Below are 19,451 nucleotides of genomic sequence, written 5' to 3' on the forward strand. Positions count from 1 at the left end.
TTATGAATCAAATCATGTGGAAACCTCGAACTTCAAAAAAATCTTTAAAATGACTAAGATATGTCTATATGATATATCGAAACCAGCAGAATTTTTAATGTTGCAAACCTGTTGCTATGGAAACCTTTCATTATTTACCTCAAATTGTGCTGTTTTTAATGGACTTGTTACCATGGAAATCATTAATGCAGACATTATTAATGTATGGTTTAGATGGTATGACAACTCCATGATAATAATGCAACCAGTTTTTATAGGTAGTCACATTCATATTTTCACATGCTAGGGTTTAAAAAGTGTCTAAAATGGTTTCCAAGAAGTCACCTTATTCATTTTATGCAATTTTTAATACCAAACAGTACAAAATTGCATCAGTAGATAAACATTACTTTCAAAAGTGGGTAAAAAAATTACAGTAAACTAGATATGAGTAATTTTATTTTAACAATCGTGCAATATGTGACCATATTTGAAAAGCCTGCATATTTTTATTTTTGATATTTTGTTTTGAAAATAAAAATGTTTTAGTAAACAGAAATTAACATATTGCTTTTCATATAACCTCTTTGTTCTTAGATCAAAAGTAAGGGAGATAACCCTGTAAATGACGCAATATTACAATAGAAACTGTTGGATTTTCAGTGTGGATTATTTCCTAAGAGCAGACAAATTGGAATGAATAATACATTTCATCATAAAGACATATAAAGCAACTTAATGACAAAAATAAAAATGTGATGCCTTTTTTTTTATGTGTATCACATGTAACAGAATTTTGAAATATTTGTACAGAAACTTGGTAACCATAGTAATTCTCGTTAAGTGATGATTTTTAGCATTTTTTCCACAGCACGTCATTAATACATTCAATTTAAGTAAGCAGGTTGAAACTATTAGTGAAAAAGAATTACTAAAAAAAGCTATATTTTAAACTTCAAGGTCAAAATTTTCTCACTTGAATGTAGTGTAAAAGGTCATCTTCATAATTTGTTTCTATAAACTTGCATATTTCTCATGACCTTGACCTTTATTTTCACTAAGATACATTTTGTTTTTAAAGGTATATCCTGACTGTATACTTACATTTTTACTACTTGAAGGAAATGGAAAACATCAAAACAAATTTTACTTTTGCAGTTGCAACCATATTCAAGGTCAGTTTTCTCAGAATGGAAGAATAACATGTGTCTATTTCTCTCTTATAATATAGAGAAAAGTTGTACCGAAGCAATTTCTTGAAGCATTCTTACAATGCAAAAATGAACATTTTTGATAGGTACTTTTTGACTATTTTTTTACCACAGATTTTAAGAGCAGTATTTCAACTATGACAAATAACTACAATAGGTTAAAATTTAGGTCTCAATACAGAACAGTTATTAAAAGTAAAAATTCAGTAATGGTTTTCATGGAAATGGAACAATTAAATATGGCATTGAATGACCTTTCGGAAACAAAACAGTTGCAAAAAGGCATTGAATAACCTTTCCAGCAGTGCAGTGAAATTTCTTCAATAATAGTAACTATGGCAATGGGTGTACCAAATTAAAAAGTGTCGATTGTTTTCCATGTTAATCCATACAGTAAAAATAAGTAATGTCTGAGACTGTGTTTTCAATTTTTTCCTTTCTTTTTGTTGCATACAGAGAAATGCTCTTAATACACCTTGTATCACTATGGAGGGAAAAAGAAAATTGTTTTAAAATGTTTTTTTTTATACTTGAGATGGCTTGAGTGATGCTGCTCATCAAATTTCCAGTTCATGCTCAGAGGGGCATGGGTATTTGAAGTGGCATGCATGCCCCACCATTTCTATCTAGATGAACATTGGTATGAACATTCAGTTCTCATTAGGTAACTATAAGCAGAAAAATTTGGACGAACATGTAAGGTACCTTATAACATCAGCTACAGATACATTGAATTAAGTAGAGCTCTGCCTAAAAACCAGGCAGAGGCTTATAATGGGCGAGTCCTGCATTTCTTAATTCCAAATAATTTGTATTGCAAATCCTTCTCTATGCCCCATGAAAACCATATTAGGAAATATAAGTGCTAAATAAAAGTAGTCCATTGGAGATATTAAAACTTAAAATTTGGTTATGTTCTACTACTGAAAAAGTACGGAAAAACTTCCTGCCAGAATTTTTACACTATAGCCAGTCAAAAAATATATCACAGTAAGTAGCAGATCCAAGGACATGTACATACGAAGAGTTGTTTTTAGGACCAAACAAATGTATTTAAACATTTCAGTGATTATCTTAAGATACAATGAATCACCCCCGTCTGGTTTTTAGGTCAGAACCATTCATAAGTATAAATACTAACTTCAGTTTATTTAATTCATGATACATTACTCATTGTACACTCGAAACAGTGAAGTGTATTCAGTCTCTTTTCATGTGTTATTGAAAGTGTTGAAAGCTACAATCCAAAGGACTTTCAATGCTTTGAATGCATCTAAATTTGAAAATAGAATTTTAGTTTTAAAGCAGTGTAATCACGAAAATTGAACCAATCAATTGCATTGAACTATTGGTACATAAATAAGACCAATTAACACAGAATAACAGGCTGAATTAATTCACCAAGATATTACAACAGTGAAAAATAGGTTTGCATGTAGTCGATAAATCGAGATCCACAATCCAGAGATATTGGTAGAGTTTTTCTATTCTTAACAATATCAACACTCTCTATAAAGACATGGTCCCCACAACCTTTACAATGTCTTCCACTTCACCACTTAGGAAAGCCTCTCTCATTTGTGAGAGAATTCTGCAAGGTGTAAGCACTTTCGTTGTATTGTCAGCAGATCTAAGTAGGAGATTACCATCATAAGGTAAGTGACCAGATGAGTTATTATACCAAATGTATATATTATTCCTGCATGATTTAAAAATTTCCATCTGAAAGCTTGACGTTGTTTATCACAATATTGATCTAACGAGAACATGTCTCCATGGAGCGTGAAAGTAGAACAGAAAAACTCATCACGTCCCTCAATGTCATCATCAGAGTCAACGTCATAATTGTCTAAGTCCAATGCTGTTTTAAGGATGCATAGATCAGTGTCTCCTTTCTGCATGGGATATACAGTGTCCTAAAGCTTCAGTTGACCAAGCTGGAAGAGATAAAATGGAAAATTGCATATAATACATCCAATTTCAATTGGTGGGAGGTATATCGTGATCATGCTTGTCAGTCCTTAGTTTCTATCCACAAGTCCTCTTAAACAGCTGAATGGAATTAATTCAGCCTTGTTGACACTCATTATCCGAGAAATCATGCCATTGTGAACACCCTATTTCGCATCTTATTAACTATTGGGGTTTCCTATCTGGTTTCTGGGTATCACCTAATACCGTAAATTTGAATACTTTTGGCATCAGGTTATTTGGTGGTTTTCTGTCAAAATGTGTATGTTAATTCAATTTTGGTGCTTTCTGAATCATATGGTTTTTTTCAGCATGTTCTGTACAATGGAATGAAATAACCTTTAATTATATAAAAAAGAAATCAACCAAGGGTTCATATAATTGCTATGTAAACATTGGACACCTCTTGTCTGCCACAGACAAATTAATTTATTTGCCCAAATTTTAATTTTACCCTCATTCACTAAGTTAAAGATGGTATATAGAAATCATGCTAGTTGATCTGTGGCCATGTGCATAAATATTTTAACTCCGACAGCTGATTAAAATAGAAGATCTAATTTATGCTGTGTAGGAATGTAAGTCAAATTATATCATTCTGAACATGGCATGGTTACTAGACCTGTGTTTATATGAAATATTTTACCCTGATCATCTTTTTCAGGTCTCTTATGCTGCAGCCCCGTGCAGGTCCGGGTGTTAAAAGAATAGGCCTTCAGCAGCGCTAAGCTTGTCGTATAAGGCGACCAAATAGTGCTCAGAAACCTAGCCGGGGGCTAGGCACTCTGCCCACGGAGCAACTGGGATGTGTGGCCCAGGTGGTGGAATGGGGTACCCCTGGCGTGTTACATGCTGGGGTTGTCAGGCTATAATACGGAAAACCTGACCGCAAACCATAGTGGTGCACCGTGTTGGGAAAGATGCCACGTTCCTCGCACGTTAAAGAACCCTGCTGTGGTATTCGATAGGAGTAGGAACCTTTGCGTTCCGCCACAGGAGGCTAAATTGCCCAACCTTACCCATCCCCCTTTTTCCAGTGGCAATCAAAATTTGTCGACCCTATTATCCTTGTGACCCATTCTTTTTTTTTCATTTCATGTTCATTTTATCATCCATTTCATGTTCATCGTCTGAATATAGCTGAAATATTGCTGCTCGGACGTTAAACCCCAACAAACAAACAAACAAACAATCTTATGCTGCATTGTTTAAATTTTCTGAAACAATTGGTAAATTATTCATGTTCAGAATGATATAATCTGACTTCCCATTCCTACACAGCACAAATTAGATCTTCCATTTTAATCAGCTGTCAGAGTTAAAATGTTTATGCACATGGGCACAGATCAATTAGCATGATTCCAATATACCATCTTTAACTTAGTAAAATGAGGGTAAAATTAAAACTTCAGGAGAACTTTTCTTTATTGAGATCATTTGAAAACATTGATAAGGAAAATTAACCCTAAGAATTTTAAGAGTTCCCCATCACAATTCATCATATATGACCACACTTTGGTTCATGTACAGAACAACTTTGATGTGTCGAACTCGGAAGAGTCGAGATCTTGAATAACTCAATATTTAAAACAAAAAATAAAACACACCAAAAATATCTTCCAGTATGAAACACAAGACATCACGAAGTACTCTGTAAAATGAAGTACATGTACATGTACAAGCACAACAAATGATGTAAATGCAGAAACAATCATTGACCAAACTATTTCCAGGCTATCCTCAACCTCGGTTGACTCGAACCTCAGATGACTCCAATATTTTTGCAAAAGTATTAATGTTATGAACTATAACATTCACCTGATGGTGATGGTGTAATGTTGTTAGATGTTTCAAGGTTGTTTATGAACTATCCCTGACCTGGCCCATTTTTATGCCCATTGTCCACAAAAGAGGTCTGTCAGTCTGTATGGTAACAGTTTTGGTTTTCTGTGTAGCAAGTGTGTTTGATGTACTGATTAAGTCTCCAAATTTTAACTTCTGATTATCTGAAGAAAAGAACAGATATATATATAGCAATCAATAAATAATAAAAAAATATTACCTTGAAAAACTGAAAGCAAACTCAGGTCTCATTGACCACTTCTAACATTTCCTTTACTTTACATGTTAAACAAGTAATTTTCAATGTTTCACTGTGAATTCCCAAGACAAATGATACCTTCAAGTTGCATACCATCACAAGCTTCGAAAGTAAGGCTTTCAAAATCATTATTATAATGGTACGATGACCAATGTTCATACATTTTTGTAGTAAATTACAAATATGATTTTAAAGAACACATTCTCAGCTTTATTTTGACTACATTTGATCAGAATACACACAAATAATGCACTTACAATGCATATCTCAAGTTTCAGTGTTTTTTTGGTACTACATTGGGGGTGGTCATTTGACCCAGAAGTGGTTAGTGAGACCTCAGAAAGAGAATACCTCTGGGTTAAATGGTTAGCTCCCTTTGTGCAGGTGTCCGAATATAATTCTAATCTTTCATCCACATCTACATATGATACTCTATGTGGATAGACTTAGCAATTTCTATAAAATATCCAAAAATATTCTATTCTAAAAAATAATGGCAGTTTTGAAAGGGAGACTGAATTTGATAGGGCCAGATATGATGTTCTGTCAACATGGTCAAAATAAAGTTTTTTTTTCTTAAGATACAATCCAAAATGTTATAAATATCAGATAAAATAACAGGTTACAAACAGGACCAGATCCATGATTTCAGGTTAGTTGGGCATAAATCAAATTAAATGCCGAGTGAAATGAGGTAAGAAAATTATGAGGGCTTGGAATTTATGAAAATCAAGTTTTGCAGGGTAATTATTTTTCACAATTTTAGGGATTGTATGTCTAGCATGCTATTCTTGGTCTGACAACTATGTTTCTTTGTACATCAAGAAATGAACTGTAAAAAGTATGATTTATATATTTCAGAGATGCACAGAGCTTTTTATGTCAAATTACTATCTCAGTAAGATTATGTAAAATTCAGAAAAATCCTTCACTGCCATACAAATTCATGTTAGCTAACAAACAAAATATGAAGACAAGTCCATACACAGTCCTTAGTTTTGACCCATATACCTAAGTTCCATTTAAGGCCCTGAGTTGTGACAGAATCACAAGGCTCTCCTACTGGTATCAGTCCACACCATTCACAGCTGGTATCAGGGTCCACTTCTATTGTATGATGGCCCTGAAATATATATATAATATATAGGAAAGACAGGGATCGACACTAACAGTGGTCTGGTAGTCCTGTGCCACCTAACCTTATTTTGGAAATGCATACTTGAAAAATTTTCATGGTACTTCTATGGGCCATCTAAATTTTGTCATATTTTTCATAAGATCTAAGTACAGAACCATCATTACTTTCTATGGACTACCTGTTTTACCTCTGAAGTAGTCCTGTTGACCACCAAGAAAATGAAGTTAGTGTCAAACCCTGAAAACTATGAAAATTCCTCATACAGTTCCACCACATCATAAAGTTTCATTAACTACAAGTAACTCAACACAAGTGAACACTTGCTGTCATAGGTACTGCTCAAATGTAATAGTATGATTTTTAGGGTATGCCTTTGAAGAACGAAGCAATATGTGCTCAAATAACAACTTAGTTGACAGTACTGACCAACTAGAATATCCAAATTTTTCTAAAAACCTGCATTAAAAGTTTGATTAATCACTACCAAATTATGTTCATCACTTGCAATAAACAATTTCTTATCAGTTGTAATATATGACAAATCCTGTATCTCAAGTTGATCTTACCCTCACCTAATTAGGTAATTACCCAATATCTCATTCAGACACTTACTGGTTTTAGAAGGAAAGCAGAAGTATCTTGTGAAACCAGGAATATTTTCTTATCAATAAACTGTGAGGCTTCATACAAGGTGTTGACCATAGCAAACACATGGTCTAACCTTCCTGCAAATGATCCATAAACTACAACTGAATCTACCTGTAAATTATACATGTAGATTTTTATTTTAACTTCATATCATCACATTATGACAATAAATAGAATAGCGGGTATTGCATGAAGATTTGTGCATGGATAAAGAGTTTTAATCACTATGTAAGGCACAATAGTAGGTACCCCAAGGTGTGACAGATATGGATGGACTACAACCTTCACTGTTGGTGAAACAAGTACATTGTAAAAAAAGTTACCGTATTTATTGGATTTTAAGTCAATTTGCATAATTTTAACTAAAATCAACGAAAAAAGAATTTGCCAGATAAGTCGAGGGTCAGACGTGTGCATTTATATCGTTTAAATAAACAAAACATATCGTACAAGGCAAACATTATAAATCTGATTATAATAAGCTGGTCCAAGAAATATATCTTGATACACAAAAAAAGATCATTTCACATCCCTACATGTACAGTCTGTTCACCCCTCTAAATTGTAAAGGTATCTAGTAGAGTTGGAAATATGTCATTAAAACAAACTACCTAAGTTTAATTCACTATTAGCTGTATGTCTATTAGCCATGTCTCATACCTGTTTATCTTTGGATCTTTCAGATAAAACTCTGAGGGCTTTTGTAAAATCAGTGAAGTTCTGGTCTGGGGTCCCCACAATTTCTACTCTCTGAAAAAAAGTTAATTAAAAATGACATCAGTGAGCTAGTAACAATCAAAACCATTACACTATTGTTAATGTGATAAAAAAAACAAAAAACATAATATGAAGTTCCACGCATTGTCATGCTACTGGTATAACCCCACACATACAGGAATTGATTTTGAACAGCACCCAATATTCTCTATTATTCCATATTGTAATACAGCCAAGTCACACAAACCACAATTTAAAATCAGACAGCAACCAAAATTGCTTACAACTTAAACCTTGTCTACATGTATATAAAGCCACACACCAAATTTGAAATGAAGCCATCCATTGGGAGCCGAGATCATTGCAGCAGAATGACGGAGGGACAGACAAGGTGATTCCAGTATACATCCCACTCTTTGAATGGGAGTAAAATAGAGCATCTGCCTGAATGTGGATTATTCAATAGCTATGACAGGAAGGTAGTGAACTATTCAAATAAGGGGGTATCCTCAACATTAACAATCAGAGTAACAGCAAAGTTATCAAATCAGTGACATCAATGTAAAGTTCTGTAATCACATCATAGACACCAGTTTGACAGTAGTCAAATCACAATCTTCTCCATATACCTATTATGCCTTCCTGGTATATAATGTACTACTCCACTAGCTTATAGGCTCTTCTATATTAGGTGTGAAATTATTCACAGGGCATGAACACTGCATATTACAAACCAGCAAAGCTGTTACCAGTGTACTGTACTGACATTTGCAATGGGTTCAGCACTGAGTGTGACAGAGATGTAAAGCTTTGAAAGTGTTAATTAGCACTTCAGCTAAGAATCATACAAAATGTGATTCAAAGGTTAAAAGCCTACATATTTAAATTTTTGATATTTTGTTTGAATTGCCATAGTGAACAGCAATAAACATTCAATTTTTGATATAACCTACATGTTCTTAGGAGATAAAAATTATATAGCAGGCACTGTATATTTCAAAATTAAGGAAGATAACTCTGTAAATGACACTGAAATGCAATAGAATCTATTGGATTTTCAATGTTCATTATCTCCTAAGAGCTGGTAGATTTGAATGAATAATTACACATTTCATAGTATAGACCCATAAAACAACTTAATTACAAAAATGAAAATATTTAGCCTTTTTTAGGGTGTATCACATTTTTCAGAATTTCCTCGATTCTTAGAAAGACAGCTACTTAATACACATGTACATGTATATACACTCTCTGCACAGGCGATTGATAAAAATCAATGTAAACCGGGGTCCAACATTAACAGTGGTCTGGTAGTCCTGTGCCTACCTAATTTGAGAGAGAACTAACTTGAAACTTCTACTGACAGACATTTGGGCTACCTAATTTAATTTTAAAAATTTTATTAGTCCTAAGGACAGGACCACAAAATAATTTTGAGGACAACCGAATTTATCTTTCATATAGTACTGTAGATTTCCTAAAAAGAAATGCTAGTGTCAAACCCTGTAAACAAATCAATGACATATATGTGACAGTGAACAAATAAATGACTTCAGTGTGACTGATATCATATTAATGACTTAAAAAAAAATAACTTAAGATGGACATTACTTGAATTTGTGTAAATAATCCAATTAAACTGAAATTTAAATGTTATCAGTATTTTATGACACACAATAAATATATAAAGTTTGAAAAAGATTCTTCAATATATTCTCAAGTTATCATCTAGTAACCATTGGGGGACAGATAGATGGACGGTAAGACATGCAACTTTTCAGAGGGTATCACATCATACCGGACATCACTTCATGTGGCAATGTATAAAAATCATACCTTTTCCTTGTAATAACTTTTCACCTTGATCTGTATAGAATCAAAATCTCCAGTGAGAAGATCTGGTAAATAGTCATCACGGTCATAAACAAAGCTGTTATATAAACTGTTAGCACCGCCATCTACAACAACCTTGATGTGAGCTAAAACAAATAAAATAAAAAGTATAAAAACATAAATCGGTGCATCTGAATCGTGAACAAAAAGGTTTGAAAATCAGGGTTGTCCTTGCAGTCATCCCAACAACTTGAATTTTTAGCTACATGTAAAGACAAATGAGCATGATAAAAACTTCATGGTAACTTATCACAAAAATGTTTCTGTTTTGCACACCATTTAGTAATGGTGAACCAAATAACAATAATTCTGAGTAAATTGTCACATGAAAAATAATTTCAAAAGTGTATGACTACATACTTCAAAGTATTTGCAGTCCTTTCCTTCAAAATTCTCAACAAGTAGCCCGAATAATAGAGGACTGTATAGGATTCAATTAGCCCGAAACAAGAAATGTACATATCATTTCACTAGCCTGGATTATTATTTACTAGCCTCGGGCTTCAGGCTAGTGGCTAAAATGAGCACTGCAATTGTTACAAAAAAGTAAGTTATGTGTTGTAGATTCATTGGAACTGAAAGAATAAGTTGGTGATTATACAAGCTAGGTTATGTAAAATTAAATGTTCATTCAATAAACTACAATTTATTAAATATAACTATCAAAAGTATATATTTTCTGTACTTGTTTGTTGGGGTTTAACGTCCGAGCAGCAATATTTCAGCTATATTCAGACGATGAACATGAAATGGATGATAAAATGAACATGAAATGAAAAAAAAAAAAGGATGGGACACAAGGACAATAGGGTCGACAAATTTTGATTGCCACTGGAAAAAGGGGGGGATGGGTATGGTCGGGCAATTTAGCCTCCTGTGGCGGAGCGCAAAGGTTCCTACTCCTATCGAATACCACAGCAGGGTTCTTTAACGTGCGAGGAACGTGGCATCTTTCCCAACACGGTGCACCACTATGGTTTGCAGTCAGGTTTTCCGTATTATAGCCTGACAACCCCAGCATGTAACACGCCAGGGGCACACATCCCAGTTGCTCTGTGGGCAGAGCGCCTAGCCCCCGGCTAGGTTTCTGAGCACTATTTAGTCGCCTTATACGACAAGCTTAGCGCTGCTGCAGGCCTATTCTTTTAACACCCGGACCTGCACGGAAATACATCCCTCACTGGATAAATTTGGGTACATGCATGTACAAACTCACTGCATTCTACAGACTAAGCGGCTTCCACTATTTTCATGATAAAATTTTCAAAATTCACAACTACATTACCAGCCCCAGATTAAATAAAACTTTGTTAAGTGTATAATTGTTTGTAAGAATCAGGCAAAATGGGAACAATCAGAAACTTTCATGCCAAAACCCCTCCGATCTGACAATGTAATATCACTCAAGGATACATTCTCTATTTAAAAAGACCATTATTTAATATCTGCGTCACTGGCTTTGCTCAGAAATTTTTCAATTGAATGTTAGAAAAATTAGGTTTCTGACAGTTATCTTCCCTTGAAATATCCATTTTCAGTGCATTTCAAAGAAATTGTAACTTAATGGTCCAGTATGAAATGGAAAATCTTGTCTGTTTTCCTTGATTCTGATGGTGTAAATAGTCAAATTACACTATCAAAACGATGAGTTTTTTCATACCATGTTTCTTACAGAGACTGACACTTAAGGAGGTAGACCTAGGGTAAGGGACACAACTCCTAAAAATCTTTGGAATGTTTGTATTCAGCATTTTACATCAATCTTATGTAAGCATCTAATTAACTTGGATTAATTTTATTCTGCATCAAACAAAAGCTTGAGAATCTTTGGTGAAATTGAATATAATACAAACATATCGCTGATTTCATGAGTTATGCCCCTTACCCTAGGTCTTACCTCCGTAATTCACAAAATCTCTGGATCCATCCTTGTTTAATGTTATGTATCGGCTTAATTATGGGTCAGAAAATGGTACACATAATTAGCTAGATCAAGTTTAAGATTAATGTTGTATGCACAGACTTTCTCACAACCACCAGCATCACAGGATAAAGATCTCCAGGTTTTATCTTGATAACATTTTATGACATTGAACATTACACTGGTTTAATTAATTGCTTTTGACAAGTAAATATTTTGGTTCGATTGAACTTAAGAAAGTTAGCCATTGATCAGAGATAGAATTTTTAATCTTTTACTTATAATTTGTGAGAGTTGTTTTTGGTGTGTCATATTCTGTGCACATTGTATTTTTAGTTAGCTTACCATTATCTTACGATCTTCTAACATCATGTGTTACATATACTTATGTTAATTATGAATTATTGTACCATCTACATGTATATAACATCATAATAAATGATATATTTAGAACAGTGAATTAAATACTTGAAATAGTGGCATGCCCAACTCCAGTTAATTGATTCACCTTTTCCAGGCTTGTACTTACATGTAAATAGTTGAACGTGTCCCCAGTTGTTTACATGGTGGAGAATCCCTAGTTGTTCACATTGGGAATTTAAAATAGTGTTTTTAATGAACTTTTGGAATTTAAATTATGAATCTGTGGGATCCATTTGAATTGCCAGAAAGATTTCTTTAACCTACACCTCAGAAACCACAGGGACAATAGTTCAGACTTAACAGAAAACTCTAGAAATGTTGATAATTTATTGGACCTAAGATGCCTTACAGTCTCCTAAATGCATATATGATTGGCTGAGACTTACAAGTGTTGATGTATTTTCTGTAAAATGATTTGGACCTAAGATGCCTTACAGTCTCCTAAATGCATATATGATTGGCTGAGACTTACAAGTGTTGATGTATTTTCTATAAAATGATTTGGACCTAATATGCTTTGCAGTCTCCTAAATGCATATATGATTGGCTGAGGCTTACAAGTGTGGATGCATTTTCTATAAAATGATTTAACTTGTATGATCTTCGAAATTTAGGATTGATTGGTTGTTGGGGTTTAATGCCCTAGCAGCAATATTTCAGCTTTATTCAGGTGATGAACGTGAAATGGTGATGAAATAAAAAAATAGGATGGGACACAAGGATAATAGGGCTGATTGCCATTGAAAATGGGAGAGGTGGGTATTAGGCTCAGGCAATTTGCCGGTGTGTGGTTGAGCCCAATGGTTCCTACTCCTGTAACCACAGAAGGGTTCTTTAATGTGCAAGGAACATGGCATCTTTCCCAACACGTTTCACCACATGGTTTGCGGCCAGGTTTTCTGTATTATGGCCTGACGACCCCAGTATGTAACATGCCAGGGGTACCCCATTCCATCACCTGGGGTACACAACCCAAGTTCTAAGCGCTATTTAGTCGCCTTTTACCACGATCTTAGGGCTGCAGCACACCTCAATTCTTTTGACACCTGGACCCACACAGGGTTGAAAAAAAGTATTGTTCCATTTTGTTATGCCTTCCCAGGGTTCAATAATTATTTTTTTTTAATGTCTTTAAATGTTGTATAGTTTTAGATTGTATTTGATATACATGTATGTGTTGTTGTTTTATCAAAAGAAAGGTGGTCTTGTTACAAAGGCTGATACCATTATGGTATATATTTGTATAAGCTTTCCACATTTTTTAATTTTCTTTATGCAAATGCAAAGGTTATAAATCCTCGGAAATTTAATTTGAGATGTAACATGTGTAGCATGTCTGAAGTTTGAAATGCATTTGCCGGATTCTTTCTCATTACATGTTTGTTGTAATTGGACACTTTTTGTACCAAGTTTTTTTTTATGATCTGCAACGGTAACAAAATGTGCTGATCTTTTACACATAACTGTTTCAAGTTTAAATAGTGAAAGGGTCATGATTGATAAATTTTACCAATATTAATTATTTGGTTGACTTTTTCCAAACTTGTACTTTTAATAGTTGAAACAATGTGTCCCCTGTTGTTTAATGTACATGTGCATCTATCTACATTTTATGATCCTTTACAGTCACTGTAATTAATATATAATATATACCTTTGTTCCAAAGACTCTTGAACAAGGATGTATCACAAGGATAAGGCTGATTTAGCAGAATTAAGTCATACTTGCAACATGTATCTGTTAAAAAAAAAACAAAAAACAAAAACATGAAAAACAGTATTCTTATTTTCTATCTTCTTTTGAATACATTGATTGAAAAACAATTTAATATTTGGAGTATCTTGCTCCGGCATCAAATAAACGTGTCACACATTCATTTTTCATCAACATCCCAATTTAAAAAGTTATTATGACACATATCTTACACATTGTACATGTAATAGGAGGATAAATTTATTACCACTATAAAATTGACTGTGCCTATAAATATACATGTAAATCACATTCTGAAGAATTTCATACAAAAATTCACAACATTTATCTTAACATAATTACATGTAACAAATGTAAATCCAGGTCCTGGCTTTTCTACATTTTTTTTTCTAATAAATCTCTAAATAACTTCTCAAATTGGTAATTTTTCTAGAAAAGATAGAGGAGTTTGAAATAAGTATCAAAAACTATCGTAGAAAAACAGCTGAAATTAAATGAATCATTTCCTCTTCTAATTTCGACCTGATATACAGTCCAACCTTGTTAAGGTAAGGTTGAAGGGACCTGGCAAAACTGTTCAAGTTACCCGAGGTCGAGTATGACTGGGAATAGTTTGGTCGATGATTTTTTCTAGATTTGGCAAAACTGTTCAAGTTACCCGAGGTCGAGTATGACTGGGAATAGTTTGGTCGATGATTTTTTCTAGATTTACATCATTTGTTTAGCTTGTACACGTACATGTACTTCACTATACAGGATACTTACTGATGTTTTGCGGTTTATATCGGACAATTTTTTTTTTTTTGGTTGTGTATCATGTTTTTAATACTGAAGGTCACCAAGTGTTTCGGGATATTTCCTTTTTATTATTTCTACACCGAAAACAACAAAATGCTGCTTTGAATGACTCACAATCAGGAGTATTGTCAAACCATGTGCTCTACATCAGTGCAATAAAATTTTTAAGATTCACTAGCAAAACGAATGTAGTCGTTCAAAATACACTTCCCATCGTCTGATTGATGTTTCATTTAATGTTCAGGTACCATAACAATTCATCCATATTTTTTTATTATTATCTTTATATCTAAAATCATTGTTAGTGTAAATTCTGACGTGATTAATAAATTCGTTTCTTCTCACTACACTCGTTATTTTGGATTAAATATACACAAATCAAGCCATTAAGAGTGTCAACAAATAATTTCAAAAGCCATGCTAATCTATGTAAATACAAATTTCGATCATGGTTTGCAATAAAGCAATCCGTTTTCAGACTAATTAGTTGACATCAGGATTAATTAACCTTGAAGTTCTATCAAGGGGACTAATTGAAAACCTTGAGTTACCCAAGGTTTCAATTCATCCGAGTTTGAGTCATCCAAGGTAAAATTGTATTGGAGTAAGGGTTGTTTTTCTGGGACTTCGAAATTAGTTTGAGTTATCCCAGATTTCAGATTTAACCATTATCGAAAACGAATCTCTGCGTAATATCCTTTCTAAAGGTCCCAAGTACCGTGAACCACGCTCCATAAATTGGAATTATAACTTTAAAGTTCTTGTGGATGCCGTCGAGGACTATGCAAGAAAATGGATAAAACAAGAACAAGACGACATTGATTCTCTGTCAGAGTGGTTAAAGGCTGTGAGGTCTTTAATTTTGAAACGAATGAAGGTTTTAAGTAGGTCAATGAGTGCCAAGGCTACATCAGTTTTCCAAGACCCCGATGTAGTAAAAACATTGTCTACTATACATGACAAATATGTTGTCGTATCTGCAGACAAAGCCCTTCACAGGAATCCATACAAACAACGTTTCATAGCTGGATCTGCAAAATGTACCACCAAACCTCTTTCAAAACTTTTAACTTCTATACTCACAACTGTCAAAGAGGGTCTACAGTCCTACCACAACACTTGTTACTCCCTTAGTGGTATTAATTCAATGTGGATCCTGAAAAATTGGAAAGATCATTTGGAGACAATCAATTCAAGACTATTATCTGCATATAATAGCATTAAAACCTATGATTTTTCAACACTGTATATTTCTATTCCCCATACTCAGTTAAAATCCCGACTCAAAAACATTATACATCGTTGTTTTTCCAAAAAAGATGGTACACCTAGATACAAATATATAGTTCTTGGTAGAGATTCCTCATACTTTGTAAAATATAATTCCAAATCATCTTCCAAATATACAGAGGAAGATGTTTACACAATGCTGGAATTTTTAATCGACAAAATATTTGTCCAGTGTGGTGGACGTGTCTTTCAACAAACGGTCGGCATTCCAATGGGAACAAATTGTGCTCCTTTACTTGCTGACCTATTCCTTCACTCTTATGAGGCTGACTTTATAGCTGATCTGATCAGAAAGAAAGAATATCGTTTGACTAGATCCTTCAATCTCAGTTTCCGCTATATAGATGACATATTATCTTTAAACAATCCCAATTTTGGGGATTTGATACATAGCATCTACCCAAAAGAACTTGAGATAAAGGATACTACAGACATTGTGAAGTCAGCCTCGCATCTTGACCTACACTTAGAAATCGATGGTAAAGGAAAATTATTGACCAAACTTTACGACAAATGTGATGACTTTTCATTCAGAATTGTTAACTTTCCTTTCATCTGTGACAACATCCCTTCGGCTCCTGCGTATGGAGTGTTCATATCACAACTCATATGTTATGCCAGAGCTTGCCGAAACTACGCACTTTTTGTATCACGCTAGAACTCTACCAAATAGGCTTCTGGAACAGGGTTATGTTGCTACAAGATTGAAGTCGTCACTACAGAAGTTTTATGGTCGTCATCATGAACTCGTGGATCGTTATGGTGTATCCATCAGCACCATAAAAACTTATGTATTCAACGGGTCATAGTTTTCCATTCCTCGTTTGTCTACCCTGGACTTGACTTTTTATGAGCAAATCGGCGGGTGTTTCTAGAAAAGCAGAGGACGCTTACCTTACCGGTGCACCTGGTCCATGCTCCCAGTTTTTAGTGGAGTACGAGTTGCTCATTTACTTATGTTACTTTGTATGCATGATTTTAGTTACTTTATGTTCTTTGTTGTGAATGTCTGTTTTCCATGTCTGGTCTTTGTCCCTGGATTAAATTCTTTTGATTACCGCTATAACCTTGGTTCCCTTGGTTACTCTTTCAACCCTTCAGAGTTCGACTGTATTAACACTTTTGAACAATATCAAAATTAACATTTAAATCAACCTATGTTTTTGTTATCAAACCAGTTTGTAAGTTTCTCACTACCTATGTCTATGAGAAAAAAGCATATGATACCATGTGGGGCCCGGGCCCCCTGGATCCACCACCCACAAAATATGCAGCTCGTCTGGTAAACTAGTCAGTCTGCATATTTGATAGTTGGAGCAATACCCTGTGTATCTGGGACTGTTTACGGTATGACAGAAAAATAAGAGTTCCTGCTTACAAGTTAAATGTATTTTATAGTACTCTTTCATTTTCAAGTCTTACCAGAACTAGCACTCAGGAACTGCAGGGGTTTCCACATTTCTGTGCTTACATTTGCTTCAGTCATTGTTTTATCTGCTTGAAAGAAAACAAAATGGATTAAGCAATATGACAGAAGCAGGTAGAAGCACCAAATAAGTCACTTTTTTATCTCGAACTCTTGAGTTGTGTGAAGTTTCCCGCCAAAACGTCTAGATCTAGCTCCAAAATGAAAGATCGGCCAACCAGTCAGGTGGCAACGTGTATAATGCGAAACGAAATCGAAACGAAACGAAATCAAATCAAAACGAAACGAAACAAATTGAAACATTACGAAATAAATCGAAAAAGACAATACAACACATTTTCAAATATGTGTTAAAATACAGTTGAAGATGCATCTGGCGTATAGTCAAGTTAAGTCAAGTCAGGTCAAGACTAGTAAACTTTGTTCAGATTCGGGGTTTTATTTTAAAACAATAAAATAACTTAACTATGTTACTGAAGGTACGCGAACACAATTAATTCCCCTTAGTTTTCGTTGTATATAGTTCCAACTTTGGTAGTAGGTACCTTCCACATTTTTTTATATTTTTACTGGAAACTTATTTGCTGAAGTTTTGCCTCTAATTGGTAGAAAATAGGTTAAAATTACATGGGATTTTTTTTCATTAATCAATTCTGACTAAAAGTTGTGATTTGGTTCAGTGGAAGAAGGTTAAAATTTAGGACTTTTAACTCAGATCATTTGTCATGTTTACCCCATCTCCGAATTATATGTATTAATTTCAGAAAATGATGGTAAAATTTTCTACAATTTATATATAAAATCCTGTTTGTACATATCTTTAGGCCAGAGAAGTTTTATTCAGTTTGCGCCGGTGGAATTTTTTTAATCTGCTCAAATGTGTATATTGAAATGCACTTGAAAATTAATTGCGGTCTCGTGCCTGAAGTCCGAGTTGCTCGTTTTCTCTTAAGTTATTGTATTTTTTTTTTTTTTGCGTTAATTGTAGTGAAATATAGAAATTTTCTTAATTGGTTTGTTCTAATGATGGTTGTCAATATCATGTTCATCGTTATTATCACGGTATCTTTGCTTTTACCTCACTTATTCAAATCTCGAAGCATGTCGTTATAGGACGAAGGACACAAATGTAATATTTGCATATTTCAGATCATAGAAATTTAACCACCAACGGCTTAATTTTCCACAATAATTTAAATTGTGGTGACAAAGAAAGAATAGTTTAAAACTATCATTCTATATGTGCGACTGGGTGATAACAAGCTGTGAGTTATATTGTTTTTCTAAAAATTTATGACGTTGTCCATGGAACCGAAATTCTTTATTTCTTGCCAAATACTATTAAGAACATACAGCGTTGGAAAAAATAAAAACAGAAAAGAATTTGGGTCGTACAAAAAATCTGTGGCTGTAATACTGAACTACACACAAGAGAGCAGAGCACGGTGCACCTTACAAAATTCACAACAATATACCAGCTTGCAGGGATTTTATATTACTAAATGCATGTCAGTATTATATTGTCTCTGCAGATGATCATCGACCCCAGAACCCCTGGCACTGTAAGCAGTTACTCTAGCAACTGAGCTAAAGTGTGCTCCGCTAGGGGCATATAGTTAACGCAACTGATGGAGCGCGTTATTAAAATCTACTTGTAAGAGAGAGGAACAAATAGAGGGTGCCATTCGGAGTTATAGCGCATTTTCTTAATTGCGTGGGTTTAGAGTATGCCAAAACAAATTTTGGTACAGTTTGTTACATGGACATTGAAAATCAATAATGCCCCATTTTATGTAACTTATTGCCATATTGTTTTTTTTTTTTTTTATCGGTTGTATTCGCATCCTCCCAAGTCAGGGTTTTGAGTCCACCTTCGCTCTGACTTGCCCCGGAGGATCATCGTATTCGGTGGAAGATGAAATTTGTACGGACAACTACGGCTGTGAGGAGGGTAGAGAGGAAGAAATATTTCCACACGATCGGAGTCATGAATTCAACCGCCACTAAGTTATCAATGTTTGTCCAATCGGGATACAGAATCGCCCTCAGGTGATTTGCGTTTCCATGGAAGGGCGTCTTTAATGCCAATTTGTGTGTTTGGTTGTTGGGGTTTAACGCCCGAGCAGCAATATTTCAGCTATATTCAGGCGATGAGCATTAAAGGGATAATAAAATGAACATGAAATGATGATTAAATGAAAAATGGGATGGGACATTACACT

General features: G+C 34.3%; 1 protein-coding gene across 2 annotated transcripts; it reads right to left on the minus strand.

The window, feature by feature from the left end:
• Positions 1-2,324: 2,324 nt before the first annotated feature.
• LOC148601530 (thiamine pyrophosphokinase 1-like) lies at positions 2,325-17,462 on the minus strand. Of its 2 annotated transcripts, none has more exons than XM_088554681.1 (8): positions 17,226-17,462; positions 13,656-13,739; positions 9,602-9,744; positions 7,709-7,798; positions 7,013-7,159; positions 6,274-6,385; positions 5,040-5,167; positions 2,325-3,127 (listed from the first exon to the last, which is right to left on the minus strand). In XM_088554681.1, the coding sequence occupies exons 1-8, from the start codon at positions 17,287-17,289 to the stop codon at positions 3,107-3,109; spliced, it is 789 nt and encodes a 262-aa protein (XP_088410807.1). In that variant the 5' UTR covers positions 17,290-17,462; the 3' UTR covers positions 2,325-3,106. The 2 variants fall into 2 exon arrangements, with proteins under 2 accessions (XP_088410807.1, XP_088410808.1); XM_088554682.1 differs by having other exon boundaries at positions 4,980-5,167.
• Positions 17,463-19,451: the final 1,989 nt, after the last annotated feature.

The sequence above is a fragment of the Perna viridis genome, chromosome 12 (genome assembly GCF_037379345.1).
Source record: "Perna viridis isolate PV_CMFRI_1.1 ecotype Kerala chromosome 12, ASM3737934v1, whole genome shotgun sequence".
Lineage (NCBI taxonomy): Eukaryota > Metazoa > Mollusca > Bivalvia > Mytilida > Mytilidae > Perna > Perna viridis.